Source organism: Ranitomeya variabilis, chromosome 5 (assembly GCF_051348905.1).
Source record: "Ranitomeya variabilis isolate aRanVar5 chromosome 5, aRanVar5.hap1, whole genome shotgun sequence".
NCBI classification, from domain to species: domain Eukaryota; kingdom Metazoa; phylum Chordata; class Amphibia; order Anura; family Dendrobatidae; genus Ranitomeya; species Ranitomeya variabilis.
The window spans coordinates 299,618,033-299,635,776 of record NC_135236.1 but is presented as its reverse complement, the minus strand read 5'-3'; the positions used below and the strand labels follow the sequence as shown (position 1 = coordinate 299,635,776).

The window sequence follows — 17,744 nt, the reverse complement described above, 5'->3', positions numbered from 1 at the left end:
TGTACAAATCTCTGGTTAGACCGCAAATGGAGTACTGTGTACGGTTTTGATCACTGGTGTGAGTACAAAGGAGGGCAACAAAATTAATAAAGGGGATGGGGAATTGCAATACCCAGAGAGATTAGCAAAATTAGGATTATTTAGTCTAGATAAAAGACGACTGAGGGGTGATCTAATGACCATGTATAAGTATATAAGGGGACAATACAAATATCTCTCCGAGGATCTGTTTATACCAAGGAAGGTGACAGTCACAAGGGGGCATTCTCTGCGTCTGGAGGAGAAAAGGTTTTCCCACCAACATAGAAAAGGATTCTTTACGGTTAAGGCAGTTAGAATCTGGAATTCCTTGCCTGAGGAGGTGGTGATGGCGAACTCAGTCCTGGGTTTCAAGAGAGGCCTGGATGTCTTCCTGGTGACAACAATATTGTATCTTACAGTTATTAGGTTATTTAGAAGGACGTAGATCTGGGGATTTATTCTGATGGGATATAGGCTGAACTGGATGGACAAATGTCTTTTCTCGGCCTTGCTAACTATGTTACTATGACTCAAAATAGAGTATACAGACATTACAGAATGGGATCAGAAATTATTTCTTTTTTTATAGGTAAAATATTTATTAAATGAGGCAGGGAAATGTTTTATCTCACAAAAAGAATCATCTGTTATCCTGTGCTGTAATGTCTGTATACTCTTTTGTTTCCTCCCCTGTCCAGGAGCTGTGGTATTATCAGACCATGTTCCTGCACGGTCAGACACAGCCATTACAAAGTACACAGCAGGGGCACATTTATAAAATTCTCATCATAGGAACATTCTTTTAAACACATCCGATTAAAATGTACTTTAAAATTAACTTAATTTAAAACTTTGTTCTTGGGGAAAACACTTTAAAAGAGTATGCTAAACTATTCACATTTTACCAAATGTGTCTGACTGATTTGCTCTTTTACTATTGCTAACTATGTTAAATGTCAGCCATCATAAATCTTTGCTAACATAAACTCACAGTCATATATGGCCAGTTGTAATCTTAGAACAACTCAGTCTTTTAGGCACAAATTATTTCACGTGTATCGGTTGTCCACATCCATTTGCTTTGCGTTCCTTCAGGTCCTTCTGCTTTCTTTCTGTAATCCGGTGAGCATGGCTGTGTCTGTGATGTGTCCACAAGATACAATGGTGTAGAAACGTCTGGATGTAATATATGAAATATGCAAGTAGAATAGGGAATGTCAGGAGATTGTTAAGACTCTTGAGTAGTGTTTCTCATCTCCAGTGCTTAAGTACCCCCCCAACCCATCATGATTTGAGGATATCCAGAAAGGAGACCTTTGGCAATTTCTGAGACGTTGACAATATTTACATCACCTGTGTATTACTATAGAAATGTGACTTATTAGAGGTACTTGAAGACTGGAGTTGTGAAACACTGGTCTAGCAACCCATTGTTAGCTATGTTTTAGACTTTTCAACCACATAAAAGCCAGTCAAACAACCAGCTTAATGGCAGCACTCCATATAGCAGGGTCTGGCCGTCCACGGTTGGTGCATAAAATGTTCGTTAATCAGTTACATAACTGCAAATATGTTCCTTTAATGTTACTGGAATCATTGAAATGTTAGGGTATGTGCTGCCCAGTGCATTTAGAAATACTTACAGTATCTTGCAGATATTATCTTCAGCCTGCTCCAAAACATGGCTTATTTGTATTGTTTTCATTCCCCATCGACTATAAAATTGTTGGCAGTGGCCTTCCTCCATATGTTTATAAAGTAGAAATGTATTAATTGTTATTATATCTCTCTGTATAAATTATTTGAGCCATGTAATGTATTTTTTGTCATAAATCATTACTGAGATTGTATTACAATGGTTTATCTTTAGGAGGCATCACGCCATCCAGCCCATGCAAAAATGTCATGTTGCAACATCTCTTAAACAGAATCTGTCACCCTTTTGAGCTTTTTTAAGTTATTAATATGGACATACAGGTTGATGATTTTCACTGAACAAGGCATTGAGGAGACATAGAGGTGTGACTAATTTCAGTTGTATACAACCTCTATGCCCATATTATTAACTCAAAAAGGTGACAGATCCCCTTTATATGTTGTGCTTTTGTCTCAGTCATTCATTTGTAAACCTGCCTGATGAAAGAGCCTCTGTGAAAGCAAGCAAACACACATTTTCTGGTAAGCCGATAAGGGTGCGTGCCCACGATCTGGAGTTGCTGCGGGTTGGACACTGCGTACTTGTGCAGCATCTAACCTGCAACGTCCAGATGTTACAGCATAGTGGATGGGATTTCAAGAAATCCCATATTCACTATGCATCGACTTACACCCGTGGATCACCCGCGGACAATGACATGCGACGTGTCTCTCCAGATCGCAGCATGTCAATTTCTCTTGCAGAGACGCTAGTCTTCGATAGAGAAATTACATTAATAGAATATATTGAACGTGGTGAATCCACATGGTTTAGTGAACACATGCAGACTCACCTGCATTCAATAGCCGGCAACGCTTTGGAGGCAGCAAACATGCACTGTGTCCAAAGCATTGCTAGATTCGGATCGTGGGCATCAACTACAAAAAACATCTGGCTGCTGTGCTCGCCAACAAGGGTTTTGCCACCAATTATTAAGTCTGGTTTGCTAGAGGAATCAAATACTTATTTCTCACTGCAAAATGCAAATAAATTTATATAATTTATACAATGTGATTTTCTGGATTTTATTTTTGATATTCTATCTCTCAATGTTAAAATTAACCTACCCTTAAAATTATAGACTGTTCATGTCAGTGTCAGTGGGAAAACTTACAAAATCAGCAAGGGATCAGATATTTATTTCCCTCACTGTATGTACATCTGTTGTCTGTAAAAATAGCACAAGGAACAATGTAATTCCATACTGCTGTTCAGATGACAGTGATGACAATGGTGTCCAAGTGAAAAATTCACAGCGAGCATTAGTCTCTTCCTTATTTCAGATGAGATTGGCCCATTAAAGTGTATGAGTGCATAAAACAATAAAATCTCATAGGGTCATCCGTACAGCATCTTATTTTTATGGATACATTACAATTATTAACATAGGAAGCTGTTATTATTATTACTGGTGTATAAAAACAGTGCCATATGTATGAAAAAAAATGGACACAGAATATACACGCATGGCATACAGATGGAATATGGATGACAAAATTGCTGAAACTTGGCTGTTTTTATCTGAATTAAAATCAGGAGATTTTTCAGACTCTCATGAACCTGGCGTTAGTGTGTGCTAAGGAAACACTGTCCGATTGTTGCCAATAGTTAAGATAACACTCATGGTGTTTCTCGTTGCAGCTCAGAAACCTCTCGCACCGTGGAGTCCCAGATACCGCTGCGGAATCCCAACTCTGAGGATCACTTTCCTGCTTCACATACATGCAATAGAGACAGTGAGGAGGAAACATTTTTGTAATGCACTATGTTGCGAAGCACACAGAACATTTAGAGGGAAACTTGTGGGTATATTTATTCCTCATACCACCCAGAAACATAATGTTGTGGTGAAGACAACCAAGAAAGATTTCATATGTAATATTCATATTCATGACTATGGATGGCTGAAGCTAATATAGAAGAGAGCCAACTATCTGCCATAAGACTAGCCAGATACGTTTCTGGACATCTTGGAAAATATAAACCAGCTACAGAACCACAAGTGTTAATTAAACCAAACTGCAGCTCTGCATGAAGTCATGAGTGACAAGTGCCATTCTAATGAAGTACAGTGGCTGCACATAGGAAACAATAACATAGGAGAAATGAAGAGACACACCAGAGACTGAAATGTTTACAATACATCAATCTTTTTGTAACACCAAAACTAGCCCAAAATGTCGACCCATAATGGTTGATGCCATATATTGTGATGAGCGAGTATACTCTTTGCTCGGGTTTTCCCAAGCATGCTTCGGTGGTCTCCGAGTACTTTGGCGTCCTCTGAGATTTAGTTTTTGTCGACATAGCTGCATGATTTAAGGCTGCTAGCCAGCCTGAGTACATGTGCGGGTTGCCTGGTTGCTAGGGAATCCCCACATGTATTCAAGCTATCTAGCATCCGCAAATCATGCAGCTGCGTCAACAAAAACTAAATCTCCGAGCAGTCATAAATACTCGGAGACCACCCGAGCATGCTCGTTAAAACCCAAGCAACGAGTATACTCGCTCATCACTAATCACAACATTTTTAAGTTCCGTCCCATTGACCCACTAAGGCCCCCAAAAATCTCTAGCTTATTTATTCTGAAGGCATTTGTTGATAATTACACTGGTGGCTAAAGACATTTCAGTTATTCTTACCTCTAAGTAGAGCATATGCTGCATGGCTTGACAGTGTATGGACACTTTTGCAAGCATTCTTTAAATTCCTAAAAAAATTAAAATGAATAAAGTAACTATTCTTGATCATGTAGTCTCCATGATTTCAGATTGCAAACCCTATGTGTATAGTGTGATACTACTGTACTCCATTCCATCTGCACATCTTCTTTATGTAGGTTATCAAGATGGGACAGACTATAGTATTTGTTTGTAGTCTGTAACCATGGAGTCAAATACTTGTGTATAGGATCTATATATTCAAAAAGTAGGATATTTCTTACAACGATTGCACCTTTTTTCTACTTCATTTGCACTGCAGTGATAAAATTAATGGTAGCAAAACCGCACAACAGAAAAAAAAGTAAAAAGATTTTTTTTAAAATACCCTCATGAACAGATAATTATTGGTTGAAACAATACAATGCTGACTATTTCTTTATTAAAGGGAATGTGTAATCCAAAATTGACCTATTGCTTAATTAAGATATGAAAATCGCATATGAACAGTCATGTGATAATTGTTTGAAAGGCAGTGCAGAGCAAAATCCTAACAGCGTGCATATTACGCCCTGTAAACCCTAGTCCAGATAAAAATCTTAAAAAGGTAAAACAATTATTTGCACTTTTCACACTCAACCTTTTTATTAAACTCCTACTTCCTGTTGGGTATATCGACATTAGGTGCAATAAAGTGACTTAGACCCAACTGAATTGTATTGAAGTATTTAATGAGAATGCTCTCATCAGGGCAAAGGTTGTTGTGATTGAAAACCAGGCAGAGAAAGCTGTGAATATCACCTTTTAGGAACAGTAGATCATCTACTGTATGTAGAGGTGTTACCTTTCATTGTAAACCTGTCTGTGAGAATAATGAGACTGCTGAAAAGTCTTCTATAAAGAGCAGGAAGTCTTAGACCAGTATGAAAACTGCAAGATAACCAATTAAAAAAAACCAAAAAACATTTCAATAAGTCTTATTCAGCTATTTGCAAATAGTGTAAAAAATCCAACTTGACAGATCAAATTTTTAACAAATAATGAGTATTGGCTAAACTCTGAATTGAAAATGTAAAGTGTTTCCTTTTTACTGACTAACTATTTTTCATTGTGTTTTAAGTGGCAGTTTTGCTATTTTATTATTTTATTCTGGTGTTTTCTGTTGAGAAGGCAATGTAAAAAATCTGATATAAGCCAAACCTTTAGCATAAAGCATTTTAATAAAATTGCCACTGGCCTGAAGTCCAACAAAAACTGCACAATAAATTCTAGCCTTCTACACATTTTCTGAAACCAACCCACTATGGGACTGGAAAAAAGCAATGAAAATTGCACTTTGGCAACAAGGCTTTGGCTTTAAAGTGGTTATCTGGGACTTTTGCATTTTTTTTTCTTTTGGGGCTATGAAATTACAGTCAGGTGGTTGCTAACTAACTGCCTGTTCTGCCCGACACCAATGTCTACTTGCATGGACTGCTCCTGCTGGCAATTTTGAGCCTTCCATTGAGGTCAAGTCTGAAAAGTGACAAAAAGTGTGCAACAGAGAATCTCCCAGGCAATAAATGTATACAGTATGTAGTGATGAGCAAACGTGGTCAGATGAGGCGTTATCTGAGAATGCTCGGGTGCTAAACGAGTGACTCCGGCGTACTCGAATAATATGTTCAGGTCCCTGCACTTGCATGTCTTGCGGCTGTTTGACAGCCACAACACCAGCAGGGATTGACTAACAAACAGGCAATCCCTACATGTGTTGCTGCAAGACATGCAGCCACGGGGACTCAAACATATTTTTTGAGCACACTGAAGACATTTAGTTAGAGCACAAGCATGTACGCTCATCACTAATAGTATGGTATTGTAGATATCTTCTTGACCAGCAGCGCAGCAGAATTATCCTCTGTCATGTTGACAGAGTAGCTTCTTCTCTGCTTTGTTAAAGTGGCATCACTTCCAATGTTATGCTGATTGACAGCGTTCTCCCGGCTGCTTAACTGCAGGGAGCCGGCAGCCAATCAGCAGGACGACAGCAGTGACGCCCCGATGACATAGCAGACTGGAAGAGGAAGAACTGCTCTGTTGACGTCAAGTGAATCAGCAGAATCGCTGGCAGTGGCTAGTCTTGGAGACGGCAGAGATCAGTAACTATTTGTTTGTAAGTTCTTAGCCCCATAAGAAAAAAATATAAAAGTACTACATAACCCCTCTAACCCATCTCTGAATCTGTTTGACTCTATGATACATACTGAGAAATCTTTCTGAGCCATTAGGGAAAACTGTGGTCAAACTGTACATGTGATGGCAGGTCTGTGCTTACTTTACTGATTTTGAACAGGACAGCATGTGAGAAGTCTTGAGTAAATAGATAAAAGATATGACCCGAACTCTGCAGATAATAGTAAAACTGTAAGAAAACATTGAGTTGCTCTTAAAACAGATCTGTCATCTGGATTTACAGTAGATCTTTGAAACCTGATGAGGCAGTTGTGTTTACTTTAATAATCCATGTTAAACTGGCTGTATAATCCTTTTTTATATTATAAACTTAATCTCAGACCACCTAGACTGATTGACTGTTCCTTAGTGTCTCTCATGGTGTAGCGTTCTCACTGCTCAGTACAAGCTGCAGCGATTGATGAGGCTGGTTTTACGGAGACACTTGGACTCATGAGCTCTATCACCAAGTTGGACTGAAATGCCCATTTTAATATCAGGATTATACAGCTATTCTGACATGGATTTTCATAGGAAGAACACTACCCTCATCAGGTCTGAAATTTATTTACAAATGTGTGTGGTTTGTATTGTGACAGTTCTGGCTTTAACCCCTTTTAGATGTTGAGTGTAATAGTACGTCCACATTGGAATGCCTCATAGCCAGAGCCCACATCTTTCCCGGCACATGTCAGCTGTTTTGAACAGATGACATGTGCCTCTAACAACCGCGGGTGGAATCGCGATCCTCCCGTGGCTGTTAACCTGTTAAATGTCGCTGTCAATCTCTGACAGCGGCATTTAACTTACACTTCCGGTGGTCAGCACTCATACCAAGTGAGCATTTCCACTACACACAGGCAATCTGATCATCGCCTGTGCGTAGCAGAGGCAATCGGACAACTGCAGCTTCTAGTCTCCCATGGAGACTATTGAAGCATGCAAAAAGTTTAAAAAAAGTTTTTACAAATATTAAAAACGGGCGATCAAAAGATCGTATCTAAGCCAAAATGGTATCAATAAAAACATCAGCTCAGCGCACAAAAAATAATTCCTCACCCAGCCCCATATCAATCAAATGGAGAAGCTACATGTCTCTAAAAATGGCGCCATTTTTTTTTACCAACGTTTGGATTTTTTGTTCACCAGCTAGATAAAAGAGAACCTAGACATGTTTGGTGTCTATGAATTCGTAATGACCTGGAGAATCATAATGGCAGGTCAGTTCTAGCGTTTAGTTAACGTGGTAAAAAATAACAACCCAAAAAACAACTGTGGAATTGCACTTTTTTTGCAATTTCACCGCACTTGTAATGGTTTTCCTGTTTTACAGTACATGACATAGTAAAACCAATGGTATCATTCAAAAGTACAACTTGTCCTGAGAAAAACACACTCTTACATGACCATTTTGACAGAAAAATAAAAAAGTTATGGCTCTGGGAAGAAGGGGAGTGAAAAACGAAAACGAAAAAACGAAAACACCTCCGGTAATGAAGGGGTTAAAAAGCCAAAACCACAGCAATAGGTTTAAAAGCTTTAACCAATATTTTTGACAAGGATTTAATTAAGAGAAAAGGATGTTGCAAAACTATTTTATGACATGCATCCACTTCAAATACAAATTTAATAGAGTTAAAAAGTTGTACTAAAAAGTTGTATCCACCGCAAGTCCGTGCGACCGTGTCCTCCACTGACCAGGACACGCAGACTCCATTCCACAGAAGGCAATACCGCCAGCCCATCCCCCTGAGACACTGGCTGTGTCCACCTATATAAATAACCTTAATGAAAACCCACAATCTTTCGGGTCCACTAGCTTCCGTTCACCATCAAATATTGTGACTGATGAAGGTACGGCTATAGGACCCAAAACGTTTCTTCTGTTTCTTACCGTGGACACCATTAAATCACTTTATCTGATTAAGTTATCTGATTAAGTTATCTGATTAAGTTATCTGATTAAGTTAAGTCTGAATGCCGAGTTTTTTGCTATTATTCATGGTATTGGAACCTACTCTGGCACCTCTCCAACGGCTGTGCACGCGTCTATTCTTATATATCCGCATCGTAACTAGACATGCTGCGGTCTTTAAAGACGCGCCGCATGTGCGTGTACGCAGGTCTGCCGCCTGCGTCTCTGAACGCATAGTGAAGATGGGATTTCATGAAATCCCATCCACTATGCTGTAACATCTGGACGTTGCGGGTTTGATGCTGCGGATGTACGCAGCGTCAAACCTGCAGCGTTTACTGACTGTGGAAACATAGCCTAATGGTGCAGTAATGCAGCAAAGTGAAGGAGGTTCAGCTGCAGAACTGCAATCACACAGTGTTGAGCTGCGCTAGGTGCAAGCAATTCTTTTTTTGATTGCTCTAAAGCCTCTGAACAAAAAAATGTATATTTAAAACCTTGTAAACATGGTTAATCAATCTCCTATCATTTTGTCTATAGCACCTATGCAGGCCTATCCATAGTAACGCTGCTGTACACCATTAGGTGTCCAGATGTTCCAGCATAGTGGACGGGATTTTTTGAAATCCCGTGTCCACTATGCGTGGAAACCCGCACGCGGCGGGCCTGCGACTCCGGACATGCTGCGCGTCTTTTCAGATCGCAGCATGTCCGTACACCTTGCGGGGACGCTGCGTCCCCGCAAGGCATAACACAGGGCCCTATGGGAGGGGTGCGATGATCCCGGATGTGTACAGTTAACACATCCGGCATCATCGCGTCCCAGAAGGGGGCGGGGCTTAGCGCCGAGCGGCTTCGCCGCTCCGGCGATACCGCCGGCCATCCTGATCGTGGACACGCAGCCTTAAAGTGAAGGAGGTTCAGCTGCAATATTGCAATTACACACTGATGATCTGAGATAAGAAATAATTTTTCATGTTGTTCCAAAGCATGTTTAATACAAAAAATAAGGTAACCTTTGTAAACAGGCTTGACGAAAGGATACATTTTAAATCTGTAGCACATACGAAGGCCACCAATGTGTCTACAAGTTAACAGACAACAAATCATCTCTTGTGTACTTCCAGTAATCATGGGCCACTCTCTGGACATCTATCTTTAGCAAAAAAATTGGAAAGGCGAATAGTGTAACAAAAGATTTCGACACTACAGTTTGGTTTTAGGGTGTATGATGGAGACACATTGATTTGCATAGTGGCTGCATTCATAAAATTATGAGGCTGCAGCTATTGGCAAAAGAGCAAAATTTAGGATACTCATTGCTTGATCTTACCCTTAATGCACTGGAGCAGTAAGAAAATGGATTGCAAATATGGGCCATAACGTATATGATTTTCATAACTTTACATCAATCTTAACCTAACCCTCTACATTGAAAAGTTATTGTACATTTTATGTTTATTGTATTATTTATTAAAAAAATAAAGTCAAAGTTATAATAGCTAGACTTCAGTTGGGTAAGGTTCACAGTGCATTTAGGCAACACATACAACGGTAACTGAAACTGTCAAATATGCTTATGCCCATAGGGAAAAAAAGGCGGTCCGGTCCGATGGGTGTCGCAGGTCCTGGTCCGATGGGTGTTGCAGGTCCTGGTCCGGCTCCTCCCATCTTCTTATGATCGCCACCCTCCTGCTTGCTTCATGGCTCCCCAGCATCGCGCTCCTGCGCAGGCGTACTTTGTCTGTCCTGTTGAAGGCAGAGGAAAGTACTGCAGTGCGCAGGCGCTGGGAAAGGTCAGAGGGGCCCAGCAACTGCGCACTGCAGGACTTTGCTCTGCCCTCAACAGGGCAGATAAAGTACACCTGCGCAGGAGCGCGATGCCGGGGAGCCATGAAGCAAGCAGGAGGGTGGCGATCATAAGATGGGAGGAGCCGGACCAAGACTGCGACACCCATCGGGCTGGAATGCCCCCCCCAGGTGAGTATAATATAACTTATTTCTCTTTCAGGTCGGATCGGAGGCTTATCTACATCATTATAGAATGCTGTAGATAAGCCCTGAAAGGCGGTGGCCGTATCTTATATGGGCCAAACCTGGTGACAGGTTCGCTTTAAATTAGGCAGTGACAAATGTACAGTTTTGTTACAGGCATACAGTTGGATATTTCTGCGGCATACATATTTAGTGTCACTTGTCAAACAAGCTACAAATGATGCTTGAGCGTGGAGTGAACCAGTTCTAAGTTGTATCTAAGCATGCACTTTATTAACAACAGTATTTGCTCAATCTCATCCAAACTCCTCATTTTATCTTTGTTTTTAGTTGCTTTTGTTATCTCTTTGTTGACATATGTAAATTATATTTTGATATACAAAACAGACACAGGAAACATTGCACTTTTAGCTTTTACATACTAATTCCGTTAACTCAGAGAACAGTTTAACATTTTATATGCATATTTATATTTTTTTTCTAAAGATAAAATAAATAAAATATTTCTTTAGTTGTTAGTGTGGCTTATTTTACCTATGGTTTATTGTGAAGTAGACATTTTATGTATAATATGGTACAGTGGGTACGGAAAGTATTCGGACCTGTAATGATACGGGTCGGAGTTTGCTTTGTTTCTCCTACTCCGGCCTGGCCATGGTGGGGTTAACTATTCTGCCTCTCTTTGATTTGGGAGTGGCTATTTCTTGGTGCTCTGTTATGATGACCTGGTGGTTAGGAGCACTAGGAATGACCTGATGAGCAAACTAGTAATACAGGACAAGCTCTGGGAAGTGTGAGCTCTGCTGACCGCAACCCCTAATCCTATCACAACAACTAGAAATAGCCGTGGAGCGTACCTGACTCTGCCTAGACGCCTCTTCACAGCCTAAGAGCTAACTACCCCTAAAGATAGAAAATAAGGCCTAACTTGCCTCAGAGAAATTCCCCCAAAGAGAAAGGCAGCCCCCCACACATATTGACTGTGAGTTAAGATGGAAGTCACAAACACAGGAATGAAATAGGTTTCAGCAAAGGAGGCCAGACTTAACTAAACAGACTTGAGGATAGAAAAGGTATCTTTGCGGTCAGCATAAAAAACTATAAAAAAACCACGCAGAGTGTGCAAAAGAGACCCCACACCGACTCACGGCGTGGAGGTGCCACTCTGCATCCCAGAGCTTCCAGCTAGCAAGGCAGAATCATGATAGCAAGCTGGACAAGAAAACAATGGTAAACAAATAAGGTAGCAGGGACTTAGCTTTTGCTGGAGTAGACAGGTCATCTGAAAGATCCAAGAGAGAACTGAACCAGTACTAGGACATTGACAGCTGGCATCAAGTAACGATCTAAGTGGAGTTAAATAGAGCAGCCAGCCTAGGACTAAACGAGGTCAGCTGAGGAAGGAACCTCAGAACCAGCAGCTCCACTCACAGCCACCAGAGGGAGTCCATGGACAGAACTCGCCGAAGTACCATTCATAACCACCGGAGGGAGTTCGAGAACAGAATTCACAACAGTGCTCTTGCTGGCAGCTTGTGTCAGTGATAGTTTTGGGCTTGCTGGGACTGCTAACCTGTGAAACCCCAGTGTTCCTTTTTGCCTCTGACCTCCCTTACCTGTCTCCCGTACCTGACCTAGTGTGACTCTGGTGTGTGACTCGGCTAAAACTCTGACTTCGTCTCCTGTTTTCCGTGTTTGTTACCACACGTCTGTCTGGCTTTTTGACCTTTTGGCTTACTCTGACTCCGTTCTCTGTCTCACATCTCTGGTACCTTTGCTCCTGGCTGGTTCTGACCCTCGACTTGTATTTTTGACCACGAGTTCTGTTTTCCCCTTTAAACTATACGCTTCCCGACCGTTACTGACTTGGCTCGTTTTGACCACTCTGTCTCGACCTGGTGGCGCAGTGCAGTGCGCACTGGGCTGCGGTGCGGCAAGTGTTAACCTCTTTTTCTCTCACCCACTCTCCCTCGTGGAGTCTGCACATACCTGCATTGCTGCAGCGTGACAGGACCCCTTTAAATTTTTTACTGTTTCATTGCAGCCATTTGGTAAATTACAAAAAAAGTTCATTTTTTTCTCATTAATGTACACTCTGCACCCCATCTTGACTGAAAAAAAACAGAAATGTAGACATTTTTGCAAATGTATTAAAAAAGAAAAACAAATATCACATGGTCATAAGCATTCAGACCCTTTGCTCAGTATTGAGTAGAAGCACATTTTTGAGCTAGTACAGCCATGAGTCTTCTTGGGAATGATGCAACAAGTTTTTCACACCTGGATTTGGGGATCCTCTGCCCATCTTCCTTGCTGATCCTCTGCTGTTCCGTCAGGTTGGATGGTGAATGTTGGTGGACAGCCATTTTCAGGTCTCTCCAGAGATGCTCAATTGGGTTTAGGTCTGGGCTCTGGCTGGGCCAGTCAAGAATGTTCACAGAGTTGTTCTGAAGCCACTCCTTTGTTATTTTAGCTGTGTGCTTAGGGTTATTGTCTTGCTGGAAGGTGAATCTTCGGCCAAGTCTGAAGTCCAGAGCACTCTGGAAGAGGTTTTCACCCAGGATATCTCTGTACTTGGCAGCATTCATGTTTCCTTCAATGACAACCAGTCATCCTGTCCCTGCAGCTAAAAAACACCCCCATAGCATGATGTTGCCACCACCATGTTTCACTGTTGGGATTGTATTGGAAAGATGATGAGCAGTGCCTGGTTTTCTCCACACATACCGCTTAGAATTATCTTCAAAAAGGTCTATCTTCGTCTCATCAGACCAAAGAATCTTATTTCTCATATTAAGGGCTCACAGACTGTGTTTTTTTAGCAAACTCTATGCTGGCTTTCATATGTCTTGCACTGAGAAGAGGCTTCTGTCGTGTACTCTGCCATAAAGGCCTGACTGGTGGAGGGCTGCAGTGATAGTTGACTTTGTGGATCTTTCTCCCATCTCCCTACTGCATCTCTGGAGCTCAGCCACAGTGATCTTGGGGTTCTTCTTTACCTCTCTCACCAAGGCTCTTCTCCCACTATTGCTCAGTTTGGCTGGACGGCCAGATTTAGGAAGACATCTGGTGGTCCCAAACTTCTTCCATTTAAGGATTATGGAGGCCACTGTGCTCTTGGGAACCTTGAGTACTGCAGAAATTCTTTTGTAACCTTGGCCAGATCTGTGCCTTGCCATAGTTATGTCTCTGAGCTCCTTGGCCAGTTCCTTTGACCTCATGATTCTCATTTGGTCTGACATGCACTGTGATCTGTGAGGTCTTATATAGACAGGTGAGTGCCTTTGTAAATCAAGTCCTATCAGTTTAATTAGACACAGCTGGCCCCAATGAAGGAGTAGAACAATTTCAAGGAGGATCACAAGGAAATGGACAGCATGTGACTTAAATATAAGTGTCTGAGAAAAGGGTCTGAATACTTATGACCATGTGATATTTCAGTTTTTCTTTTTTAATAAATTTGCAAAAATTTCTACATTTCTGTTTTTTTCAGTCAAGATGGGGTGCAGAGTGTACATTAAGGAGAAAAAAGTGAACTTTTTTGAATTTACCAAATGGCTGCAATGAAACAGAGTGAAAAACTTAAAGGGGTCTGAATACTTTCCATAGCCGCTGTAATTAAAATCCTATGGTCCACATGCAAGATTTTGACCTGTCCACCCCCCCTTCCCCTCGCATGTTGGTCAGATGTACAGGCCCTTGCAGTGTTCAAAATCCTATAAGGACATACAACTTGCACATCCTTCCCCATTATGTAGTAATGTCCCCCAACTTGGGCTCTTTCCTTATATACACTCACCGGCCACTTTATTAGGTACACCATGCTAGTAACGGGTTGGACCCCCTTTTGCCTTCAGAACTGCCTCAATTCTTCGTGGCATAGATTCAACAAGGTGCTGGAAGCATTCCTCAGAGATTTTGGTCCATATTGACATGATGGCATCACACAGTTGCCGCAGATTTGTCGGCTGCACATCCCAAAGATGCTCCATACAAGGCAGGATGGATCCATGCTTTCATGTTGTTTACGCCAAATTCTGACCCTACCATCCGAATGTCGCAGCAGAAATCGAGACTCATCAGACCAAGCAACGTTTTTCCAATCTTCTACTGTCCAATTTCGATGAGCTTGTACAAATTGTAGCCTCAGTTTCCTGTTCTTAGCTGAAAGGAGTGGTACCCGGTGTGGTCTTCTGCTGCTGTAGCCCATCTGCCTCAAAGTTCGACGCACTGTGCGTTCAGAGATGCTCTTAGGCCTACCTTGGTTGTAACGGGTGGCGATTTGAGTCACTGTTGCCTTTCTATCAGCTCGAACCAGTCTGCCCATTATCCTCTGACCTCTGGCATCAACAAGGCATTTCCGCCCACAGAACTGCCGCTCACTGGATTTTTTTTCTTTTTCGGACCATTCTCTGTAAACCCTAGAGATGGTTGTGCGTGAAAATCCCAGTAGATCAGCAGTTTCTGAAATACTCAGACCAGCCCTTCTGGCACCAACAACCATGCCACGTTCAAAGGCGCTCAAATCACCTTTCTTCCCCATACTGATGCTCGGTTTGAACTGCAGGAGATTGTCTTGACCATGTCTACATGCCTAAATGCACTGAGTTGCCGCCATGTGATTGGCTGATTAGAAATTAAGTGTTAACAAGAAGTTGGACAGGTGTACCTAATAAAGTGGCCGGTGAGTGTATATGGCTCCCAACCTGGGCCCATCCTAGAATATACAGTTGTGTGAAAAAGAGTTCTCCCACTTCCTAATTTCCTATTCTTTGGCATGTTTGTCACACTAAGGCCATGTGCACACGTTCAGTATTTTTCGCGTTTTTTTCGCTATAAAAACGTGATAAAAATGCGAAAAAAACACTAACATATGCCTCCCATTATTTTCAGTGTATTCCGCATTTTTTGTGCAAATGTAGCCTTTTTTTCCGCAAAAAAATCGCATCGCGGAAAAAAAAGCAACATGTTCATTAAAATGCGGAATTGCAGGGGATTCCGCACACCTGGAAGTGCATTGATCTGCTTACTTCCCGCACGGGGCTGTGCACACCATGCGGGAAGTAAGCAGATTATGTGCGGTTGGTACCCAGGGTGGAGGAGAGGAGACTCTCCTCCACGGACTGGGCACCATATAATTGGTAAAAAAAAAAGAATTAAAATAAAAAATAGTCCTATACTCACCTTCGATGTCTTCCCGCCTCTCCGCTGCATGCTGCCGCTTCGGTTTCTATAGCTGGTGTGCGGTGAAGGACCTACGATGACGTCACGGTCTTGTGATTGGTCGAGACCGGTCATGTGACCGCTCACGTGACCGCGACGTCATGGAAGGTCCTGAACCACACCGGCATCTATAGGAACGGACGCCTGCAGGTGAGTATAACCATTTTTTTTATTTTTTTTATTATTTTTAAACATTCTATCTTTTACTATAGATGCTGCATAGGCAGCATCTATAGTAAAAAGATGGTCACACTTGTCAAACGCTATGTTTGACAAGTGTGACCAACCTGTCAGTCAGTTTTCCAAGCGATGCTACAGATCGCTTGGAAAACTTTAGCATTCTGCAAGCTAATTACGCTTGCAGAATGCTAAAAAAAGCGCGAAAAAAACGCAAAAAAAAAATGCGGATTTCTTGCAGAAAATTTCCGGTTTTCTTCAGGAAATTTCTGCAAGAAATCCGGACGTGTGCACGCACATACCCTAAATGTTTCAGATCACTAAACTAATTTAAATATTGGATAAAGATAACACAAGTAAACACTATTCTGAAGAGCCAAGCAGTGGTGTACTGCCAATGGTGACAGACCATGCTGCCACTATGGGGTCCATGAGTCGGGGTGGGGGGCTTGGTGCCAGAACCCCAGCATTGAACTGCCAACTGTAGCAGCATTGTGAATGCCAGTTGAAAGCATTCATAGTAATAATGTAGGAGGGAAGCCGTCCACTCCCTCCTACATCATTCTCCCTTGGCATCTGGGATCTGACATAGCACAGCAGGGGCAATGATGTCTCTACATGGCGTCCATTGTGCAGAGATGTCCGGCTCTTCAGAGGAGACTGGAGCAGCATGGGACTGAGGGGAAGTGAGTATTTTTCTTTTTTAATCAATGAGTACATTGTGTGTATACTATATGAAGTGCAATGGGGGAACAATATACTATATGAAATGCAATGGGGTGCATTATACTATATGAAGTGCAATGGGGCACATTATACTATGTGGAGGGCAATGTGGGTGCATTATACTATATGTAGGCAATGAGGGTGTATTATACTATATGAAGTGGAATCGGGTCACATTATACTATATAAAGTGCAAGGGGTGCATAATATATTATATGAAGTGCAATGGAAGCACATTATACTATATAGAGGACAATGGGGGTGCATTATACTATATGGAGGGCAACGGGCACACTATACTATATTGAGTGCAATGGGGCGCATTATACTATATAAAGTGTAAGGGGGCATATTTTACTATCAGAGGCGTATCTAGGGTTTTGGTTCAGGGGGCAAAGCTTCTGAGTGGGCCCCTAACCAGGTAACCTTGATTACAACTCGGTGATGCGCCATAATAGTGGAGGAGGACCTCAGCAGATGACAGCGATGTTACTGAAGATAATCTCTATATAACGACCAACATGGATATTACCACCATATGGTCAGTGGTAGATACCAGCCCTTCAGAACATATATGAGATCACAGCACAGTTACAGATGTCTTACCGCTGACATTCTTTATGATGGAGTCGTCACTTTTCCCGTCTTTTCCATCTGGCCCAGACCGACATGACGACTTCTTCCAGCAATGACTTGGCTGCAGAGGTTACAACAAAGACATATTTCACTTCTCATATTCCAGCCCCATCACCATCTATCCCCAACCTGCACAAACTCATCCTGCTGATATCCCAATACTGAGCCGCTGCTGCCGTATGTGTCCCTATTACTGCACCTAATACCCCAATACTGAGCTGCTGCTGCCGTATGTGACCTTATTACTGCCACTGATACCCTAATACTGACCCGGTGCTGCCATATGTGTCCCTATTACTACACCTGATACCCCAATACTGAGCCGCTGCTGCCATATGTGCCCCTATTACTACTCCTTATACCACACCAAAAATATATCCACCAGAAAAAGACCATGAAGGAATATAATAATGCCACCAAAAAAACGCCTTCACACAAGGTCAATAAAACCAAGGTAACTTTATTAAACACTCACAAAGA

General features: G+C 41.8%; 1 protein-coding gene and 1 long non-coding RNA gene across 6 annotated transcripts in view; one reads left to right on the top strand and one right to left on the bottom strand.

Annotated features, from left to right (window-relative positions):
- Positions 1-5,513, top strand: part of IL15RA (interleukin 15 receptor subunit alpha) — a 140,118-nt gene extending 134,605 nt beyond the window's left edge. For 3 of the 5 annotated variants that reach the window (XM_077264481.1, XM_077264480.1, XM_077264476.1), the window contains one exon: positions 3,359-4,072. In XM_077264481.1, coding sequence (XP_077120596.1) covers positions 3,359-3,476 — 118 coding nt within the window. In that variant the 3' untranslated portion in view covers positions 3,477-4,072. Of the gene's footprint in view, positions 1-3,358 lie in introns of all 5 variants that reach the window. The other 2 variants (XM_077264477.1, XM_077264479.1) reach the window with 1 other exon arrangement.
- Positions 1,019-17,270, bottom strand: LOC143775857 (uncharacterized). Its single transcript, XR_013215720.1, has 3 exons — positions 17,235-17,270; positions 4,361-4,428; positions 1,019-1,197 (listed from the first exon to the last, which is right to left on the bottom strand). It is a non-coding gene; the product is annotated as an uncharacterized LOC143775857 (long non-coding RNA).
- Positions 17,271-17,744: the final 474 nt, after the last annotated feature.